The sequence below is a fragment of the Hibiscus syriacus genome, unplaced genomic scaffold, assembly GCF_006381635.1.
Source record: "Hibiscus syriacus cultivar Baekdansim isolate YM2019G1 unplaced genomic scaffold, ASM638163v2 tig00004072_pilon, whole genome shotgun sequence".
Classification (NCBI taxonomy): domain Eukaryota; kingdom Viridiplantae; phylum Streptophyta; class Magnoliopsida; order Malvales; family Malvaceae; genus Hibiscus; species Hibiscus syriacus.
Genome location: NW_024061998.1, coordinates 1,945,455 through 1,954,594, shown reverse-complemented (window position 1 = coordinate 1,954,594; position 9,140 = coordinate 1,945,455). Strand labels below are relative to the sequence as shown.

At 36.8% G+C, this 9,140-nt stretch overlaps 2 protein-coding genes across 2 annotated transcripts; one reads left to right on the top strand and one right to left on the bottom strand.

The window, feature by feature from the left end:
- Positions 1-606: 606 nt before the first annotated feature.
- On the top strand, positions 607-3,004 carry LOC120189520 (ankyrin repeat domain-containing protein 13C-like). Its single transcript, XM_039192792.1, has 2 exons — positions 607-2,029; positions 2,619-3,004. The coding sequence occupies exons 1-2, from the start codon at positions 632-634 to the stop codon at positions 3,000-3,002; spliced, it is 1,782 nt and encodes a 593-aa protein (XP_039048723.1). The 5' UTR covers positions 607-631; the 3' UTR covers positions 3,003-3,004.
- A 328-nt stretch (positions 3,005-3,332) lies between these two features.
- LOC120190114 lies at positions 3,333-3,998 on the bottom strand. Its single transcript, XM_039193245.1, has 2 exons — positions 3,943-3,998; positions 3,333-3,810 (listed from the first exon to the last, which is right to left on the bottom strand). Exons 1-2 carry the CDS (start codon positions 3,996-3,998, stop codon positions 3,333-3,335), a joined length of 534 nt encoding a protein of 177 aa, XP_039049176.1.
- Positions 3,999-9,140: the final 5,142 nt, after the last annotated feature.

Sequence of the window (9,140 nt, the reverse complement as noted above, 5' to 3'; positions counted from 1 at the left end):
ATATATATATATCATATATGATTATAACAAGTATTTTTTTTGGTATGTTAATGTTTAGATTAGGGGTGACTCCCTTAGACTACGCCAGGACATATCTAAGATCCAATTAAGATTTAAATAGAAATTTACAGATTGTCCACTAATAGTGACAATGGTAGGATTCAAATTCGATCTTACAAACTCAAATTATTGAATCTCAACTACTTGTACCAATACTCATAGGTTATTATTGAAAATTATTTAAATTAGAATCAATTAATATTATAACATAATAAATATTTATAATTAAATTTATACAGATATTTTACAATTCAACTAACTCAAATTTAATAAATTGACTTGGATTCAAAATTAATTTAAACAAAGTTTAAGTTATAAAATAGAAAGAATTAATTCTATTAATTCAAATTTTTTTATTTAACTCCAATTGATCTAATAAACAGCCGTAGGCCCTAGCACCAAATACATTTATTCATGAAATTACCCAAGTACCCCTCTCCCTTTTCCGTAGTCCCCCCTTCTTCTGTTATTCGTACATACAGTCCCATTTGATTTTCCCAATTTTCACCTTCGCAATCCAAACGAAGAGCTGAAGAAAAATAAAACGAGAGAATTTTCGATTGAAAAAAATATGTCGAGACCATCGTCGACGATGGCAACGGCGCCATTTTCACCTATCAAACAGGAGGAATACAAGCATAGCCCTGTTCACTACGCCGTCGTTCTGCGCGATCACACCACTTTGACTCGATTAGTTTCCACTCTGCCAAAGCTAGCTGATCCTGCTCAGATCCACACGGAGTGCGACGCACTGAGTCAAGAGCGATTAGCTGAGAAAATCTCCGCCGTTCTCGACCGCCGGGATGTCCCTTTCCGTGAAACTCCTCTCCACCTAGCTGTCCGCTTAAACGACGTCGTTGCTGCCAAAACACTCGTTATTGCTGGTGCTGACGTGTCTCTCCAGAACGCGGCGGGTTGGAATCCTCTCCAGGAAGCGCTCTGTCGCCGGAACTCAGATATTGCGTTGGTTCTATTGAAACTCCACCACCGTTCCGCTTGGTCTAAGTGGCGCCGCCGTTTACCTCGCGTAATCGCCGTCCTCCGCCGAATGCGGGACTTCTACATGGAAATCTCTTTCCACTTCGAAAGCTCTGTAATTCCGTTCGTTGGAAAAATTGCTCCTTCCGATACCTACAAGATCTGGAAACGCGATGGAAACCTTCGAGCAGATACTTCATTAGCTGGCTTCGACGGCTTAAAAATCCAACGCGCCGATCAAAGCTTTCTCTTCCTCGGCGACGGCGATAGCCTCCACAACATCCCTTGCGGTTCATTGCTAGTCCTCAACCGGGACGATCACAAAATCTTCGACGCATTTGAAAATGCCGGGGCTCCGATGAACGAATCCGATGTTGCCGGTTTTTGTTCCCAAACAAGTGTGTACCGACCCGGAATGGACGTAACCAAAGCGGAACTCGTCGGCAGAATGAACTGGAGACGCCAAGAGAAGACAGAGAGCGTCGGTGAATGGAAAGCCAAAGTTTACGAACTACATAACGTGATTTTCAGCTTCCGGTCTCGAAAAGTAGTGGGCTCCGAAAACGACGTCGCTGGAAATGAACAAGTGTTACCCTTAGAGCTCGACGAAGACGATGACGGTTTCTTGGTATGCGAAAACCCGAATTTCGTAATGCCTGATCGGAGAAGGCATAGTAGCTTTGTGAGAGAAGATAGAGAGTGGATTTCGGTTGGGAGGAAGAGTGTCGACGTTTTCCCTTCCGCTGCGGCGGTTCCTCCTAGAAGATCGACGTCTTTCGCCCCGGTGAAAATGGTGATTCCGCCTCCTCAAACGAAGGAAAAAGAGTACGTTCGGAGTTTGCGGCCCTCTGTTTGGTTGACTGAACAATTTCCATTAAAAACAGAAGACTTGTTACCCTTACTTGATATTTTGGCTAACAAAGTGAAAGCTGTTAGAAGAATGCGAGAGCTGTTGACTACCAAATTCCCGCCGGGAACATTTCCGGTTAAGGTAAGACGGCGATTTGTTAATTTATCCCTTAGTCCCTATATTTAGTATGACATAATTTGGTGTTGCTTTAACATGTTACGATTTTGACCGAAATTGTTATTTTGAACATATAAGAGGGACCAATATGAAAATTTGACCAATTTTATGTATAACTGCTTTGGTTGTGGGGTCCGCGTAGATATCTGTCTCCTTGGGAGGGTGTTTCTTTTGGGTCTTTTAATGCGTAGGATGGCCTGACCAATGACAAAATGGAAAGGAAGTGGTGTGTTCTGAGTTTTACACAGCTTTGAATTGATCTCTGATTAGTGGAGTAGCTTTTTTTATGGGGTAAACTCTTGTCCCTTTTGTCGGATTCCCTGACGTGGACTTATCCAAACGGCCCTGTTTTCAGATCCAACGGTGATTCCCTCACATCATCCGAGGTTTCTGTTTCATATATAAATATGCCTAATGTGGGACCAATGCTTAGTATTATTTGTCGCTATATTATATAGGAGGACGTGAAGTCGAAGAGGTTTAATTGTTTGATTTGTGATTTTCAGACCAAGGATGGTCTTTTTAATTGTTCGTTTGGTGGGATTATTCGCAGTTGGCTATTCCGGTCGTGCCGACGGTGAGGGTGGTGATAACGTTTACTAAATTCGTCGAACTCCAATCAACGGAGCAGTTCTTCACCCCACTCTCGAGTCCTAGATATTTTTCCATCGGCGGAGTTGGAAGAGGCCAAACAGAGGAGGATCAGAAGTCAGATAAACATACTTCACTGTTGCCGTCTTTGTCGTGGTCGTCATCGACGACGGCAGGGCTGAGGCGAAACAATAGTCAGTCAGCATCGAGTAGCAAGCAGCAACAGCAGCAGCGGACAGTGCAACAAGAGGATCCTTTTGCTATTCCTAGTGGATATAGTTGGACCAATGTGGATGATAAGTCTGGCAAGATGAAGAAATCCAAGTCCACAAGGAAATCAAAGTAAAATGTGTTCAAAATACATATAATTGGCTTAAATGAATTCCTGTCTTAAAGATTTGATTTGCTTGCAACTTGCAAAAAAAATTTACTGTTGGAAATCAATGGTGCTGATAATTTGGTAACTATATGTGGTTGATTAAATATGTTGTTCAACACAATTTTGTAGTAATTTTGTTTTACTTTTGATATTGCAATATTTTAATGGAAAGAATGTAAAATGGGTGATGAATGTAAATGTAGATGATGGAACTATTTCGAAGCTTTGTTAGAAAATGGTAATAATGCGGGTAATGAGTGATTTTTTTTTTGATATGACAACCAAACAAGCAAACAGCTAGCTTGCAACACTGAGATCCTTCTGCAGCAAAGCTTCGACTTCCACCGACGCCACCATGAATTCCTGGAGCCCGAGGGCAACCCTGCGACTCATCCTTGCCAACCGATCCGCAACCCCGTTCTGCACTCTCCTCACGAAAGTCATCCTCGTAATCCAATTCCGATTGCGAAGATCCTTCAGATCATGCACAAGTGCATTCCCCTCAAGAGCATCTGAACTACCATTGAAAATACAAGAAACCTCGACATTGTCCGTTTCGACTTCCACCCTTCGGAAACCAAGTCTCCAAGCATCCCAAAGGGTATCACGGACAACCCATATTTCATCCATTAACACCGAGCACCTACCTAAACTCCGGGTAAAGTCGAAAATCCACTCTCCATCCTCATTGCGTAAAACTCCACAAACAGCAGCCAAACCATCACTGGTATTGACCACAGCATCAACATTAGCTTTGATCCACCCCTCGGGTGGTCTGCTCCAACCGATTAGATTTAAATAATTATCTTTTGTATTTTTTGAAGATTGTTTTAGCATTTTTAGGGTTTTAGGAAGCTATAAATGTCGAGGTTGCTAACTCACTACCATGTCAGCATTTCATGCTTACTGTTTCAGCCTTGATTCATGAACAAAAAGTGCAATTTTCAGGTCTTTTAAGCACATTTTCCATAAGTCATTGACATGCACAGAAATCATGTAAAAACGCCCAAATAAATAATAATAATGAACGAACTAGGAGTATTTAATCATAAAATATTGTAAAAAAAAAATACTAATCAAATTCCCCCTCACTTGTTCAATGTTTGTCCTCAAGCATTTCTCATTCAACACGCCAAAACTATAAGTTGTCATTCTATAATTCACATCATACTTTAATCTTACAATGAATCAAAATCAAAGCAATTAATTGAAACTAGAAATCAATCAAGCAAGTGACAAAGCTAGAAAATAAGTTAAATCAAAACAAGACATTCTGATAGCTCACTAATCTCATAATGCAAGACTCAATACCCTCACAAAGGATTTACTCATTCCCTTCAAGTGTTTAAGAACAAATAAAAGCTCAAGCCAAAACAAGTCAAAGCATTATCATAAGCTTATAATTGAATACAATCTCCATTACTTAAAAATGAATATGATGCAAAAAGTCAAGAGGACTTCAAATCGGGATGTAACGTGACAAAGGTATGGAAAGGGAAAAAACCAAAGATCAGGCAAAAATTAAAGACAAAATGAACTCATTCCATGGATTTATTCAAAGGAAACTAAAGGAAGAAAGAAACAAAAATCAAACAAACTCTTTTTTTCTTCAAACTTTTTGTTGTTTTTTTCTACTGTATTTTTGTTCGAAGCAGAACAGATTTTTCTACTGTTTTTTCTGCATTGTTTGAATCTGTTTCTGCAATATTGGAAATTTTCTACACTGCATTGTATTCTTCTGCACTATTCGAATAATTTTAAATTTTCTGCTCCATTTTCCTGCACTGTTTGGATCAAACTGTGCTGTTTTTCTATGTTCGAACAGTCCATTTTTTTTTTGGGGAACTTCACTGTTTTTTTTTCGTGAAACAAATCCATCTTCGTCTTGAAAAAGGGTAAAAAAGAGAGTAAAATGAAAAATGGTTCGAGTTAATAATGTGGTAAAACAAAGAAAATGACATAAAGCTCAAAATTGGTTCACTATGGGGGAAAATAAACCAAAGGGTAGGCTATTTTTGGGTAGTGAAAGGGTTAATCCGAAGTGCCTTTATCATACTAAAAACATCAAATTCATGCATGTAGTCTCAACTAGTATTACACCACAAATTTTAGAATGCTAAAAACGAGTTTGGTACACACAAATAAACAAAGAGCAAGAATGAAACATGTATGCTAAATAGGCTCAAAGATCACAAAATTGGCTCAATGTATGAAGTCTAGCATCAATTCAACCAATAAACCATAGAATGTCAAAAATTTCATAAAAAATCACTAGCTATGCTAATTAACTATCATGCATCCAAAGTTCAACTCAAAGAATGATTAAACACTCAACGAAAAAGATTAAAGTAATTAAATAAATACAAGAATAGATAACAAACAATTCAACATGTTAAGATCAAAATATCTTAAGTTCAATTATTCGACAAGCGAGGTGAAATTTAACATGCAATCCCTCCCCTCACTTAAACCATTTTGTTTCAAAACGTAATTCAAAATTAAATTTAAAGAGAAGGAAAATGAATACTCCCCGATCTAGTAACGACTTTGTTTGTTGTGATGAACTTTTTGTAGAACAGAATGTCCAATCGAGAAGCCACTAGAAGGTATATTAATTTTTTTTTTTTTTGCAAAATAAAAATCAAGAAAAGAATAGATTATTCTGATATTTAAAAGGAAGTAGCTTCAAGAAAAGAACTCAATCAAGCTTTATCATTTTCTCTTTTTTTCTTTTTTTTTCTCTCATTGTTCGAACCAAAATTGTACTGCTATTTTTTTACTGTTCGAACAGTTTCACATTTTTTGCACTATTTTTTCTGCTCATTCGAATATGAGCTGTATTTTTTTCTATATTGTTTTGTTTGAATTTTTCTACACAGTTTGAACCAAAACTTTTTTTTTCTGCCCCGTTTTTTGTGGTTGAGGGGCCAGTAGAAAAATATAAATTTATTAAGGGATAAATGTGATTTTAAAATTTAGTTGAGGATGATTAAATATCAGAAGATGCAAATGATCTAAACTTAAATAATATAGACTTATTTAACCTAGAAAATTAGAAGTGATAGAAGTCTAATTTTACTTAAAATTATAGACATAAAATAATATTAAATTAAAAATTTTGAGAGCACCAAAAATAATATTAAATTACGGCTACAACTTAATATGACTGTTCTATCGTAACGTTTTTCAAGATCATTATAATACCATAACAGCATTCACAATACAAAAACATAATTACTTTAAAAAAAGAAAAAGAAATCACGTTATCGAGTTCGTAAAATCCACAATTGCGATAGGCAACCATAAACAACAATTTAGCAAGAGCACTTCCCACTCTCCTATGATATGAGCCAGTAGGCATTAAGTAGAGAGATGTGACTGTTGGTAAAATAGACTGCAAAACTACACCGTTAGCAATGACTGGAAATATAAACAGTAATTAAAAGGAACAGATTCATAAACCGTGTCGTGGTATAATCACTGCCTTAGAAACGAATTCGCCCCGATGTGTGTGTAATCGCTGCAGTAGGCGGACCGTCCCTCAAGGTTAACACGGTCGCTCCGAATTCCGTACACCCGAAATCGAAGTGAATTGTCGGTGGTATTACTCTTCTTATCGGAAAGCACGCAGAGAGATTATTTAAAAAACACTTGGAGAGTGAATTCTGAATGTTGAGAGTGAGTTGAGAAGCTGAATTTAGCTCTCTATTTATAGGCTAGAAGTAAGGGTAAATTCGTCCAACAATAAAATCAAATTAAATTTGATTTTAATTCTGAATTTAAACCCTTTTGTAACTCCTAAAATATCTTTATGAATCCATCTCAAAAAGAGTCCAGGTTCATTGCATAAAAACTCAACAATTATAACTCCTGAAATTAAATCATATAACTCATGATATTAACAGCTTGTCTCTCCTATGAACAAAGCTGGAAATCAGTCCAAATACATCTTAAGTTCTGATTTAATTTAGGAAAATAACTTTAAAATTCTCAGTAGCCTATAAATATCAGATGAATCTTTCATATTTTTTCATTTAATCTTTCAGAGAAAAATTCCTTACGAATTTTCTCTAAAAATATATTATTATTCTTGTGGACGTGTCAAAGACACGTATTACCACGCCTTGTTCTCTATCACTCAACAAGAGAATGAAGAATGTAAACCTTAAATACCATTCCCATTAGTATTTCCAACTCTATGTGGGATTGAGCATTATCAACATTTCCCCACTAATGCGAAAGAATTCTTCTGAAACTCGAAAACAATCTTTCTAGAAGAGCAATAACGAGATTAGTTGCTTAAGCACTAGTGAACGTATCTGGAACTAGTACATAGTGATGATGAGCAATCATTCTCTTAGATAAGTGAAACTAGTCTGGAACTTTCTATGATGGGGGTAAACTCATAACACACAACTAACCCCTTCATCCACCTGAGTCCTCGATGTGTAAGATATATATATATATAAAAGTATATATTTGGCCATCTTACCTCAGGATTTTAGAAAATGTGCTAGAAAAATGGCCCAACATTTTTCATAGAAGACGGCTAACCCTTCTCACTTACATAGGTTATTTCATCAAGTTTATCTCGATATAAACCACCCTTAACAGGGATATGCAATAATTAAGAGCTTTTATAAAAGCTCAACCTCACAAAGAGTATGATGACTTTCTTCAAGTTCATTATAAATGAACCACCCTTAACAGAGATATGCAATAATTAAGAGCTTTTATAAAAGCTCAACCTCATAAAGAGTATGGTGACTTTCTTCAAGTTCATTATAAATGAACCACCCAAACTCTGGGCTAAGAAGCCATTAAGAATAAATATTCAACCTCATTTATCGGTAAATTCAATAAGTCCTTCTCACTAGAACTATCCAAATACTTGGATTTGAATTTATTAAGAGTTTAACAAACTCAACATTTCTGTTCGTAAGTTCATTATTTCCTTCTCACTTAGGAATACCCACTCAAATTGGGTTATGAACTTATTAAGAATAGATATTCAGCCAAAATCGATAAATTCATCAAGTCTTTCTCACTAAGACCACCCAAAGCCTGGGTTATGAATTTATTAAGAGCACTTAAGCTCATCCTGGGCATGCACATTATTCGTCATAGGGATAGGAAGTAGGAATGTACACTATGAGTCTTTCCATGGTTTCGTTTGACCACATGGAACTTAGATAACTAAGTTGGGTATCCACCATGAATTCCTCAACCAATGGGCTTTATACCTATCCCCCTCGACGAATCTAGGACCAACTTCTGACTTAACCCTTTGGTAAGTGGATTTGCTAGGTTCCTTTCCGACTTTACATACTCTAAAGAGAGCACTCCATTCTTTATTAAGTGTCTAACTGATTCATGTCTTATCCAAATGTGTCTTTTCTTACCATTGTAAGCTTGGTTCTGAACCACACATATCGCAGCTTTTGAATCACACAACAATGAAACTAGAGGAGTCGGTCTTCCCCACAACGGAATATTTGCTAACAAGCTTCTAAGCCACTCGGCTTCTTGCCCAGCTAGGTCAAGAGCTATAAACTCTGACTCCATGGTAAAACGAGCAATACAAGTCTGCTTTGATGATTTCCACGAGATTGTTGCTCTACCCAAAGTAAAAACATACCCACTCGTAGAGCTTACCTCATCATTATCAGAAACCCAGTTGGCATCACAATATCCTTTCAGTACCGCAGGATAGCCAACAAACTCAAATTTCCAATCCAAAGTACACTTAAGATACTTCAGTAAGCGTCTAAGAGCAATCCAGTGTTCACCACTCGGATTATGAGTATATCTACTTAGTCTACTCACAGCATAAGCAATATCAGGCCAAGTATAGTTCTTTAAGAACATTAAAATTTCGATTAATTTAGCATATTCTGTTTGGGAAACGCTACTTCCTTTATTCTTAAAGAGATATATGCTAGTGTCACAAGAGTTTGAACAGGGACGATATCAAAACTGTCAAATTTCTTTAACACTTTCTCAAGATAGTGTGCTTGACATAAAGAAAATCTCTTTCCAGTAATTTTGACTCCTAAGATTACATCAACTTCTCCCAGATCCATCATCTCAAATTTAATAGACAAG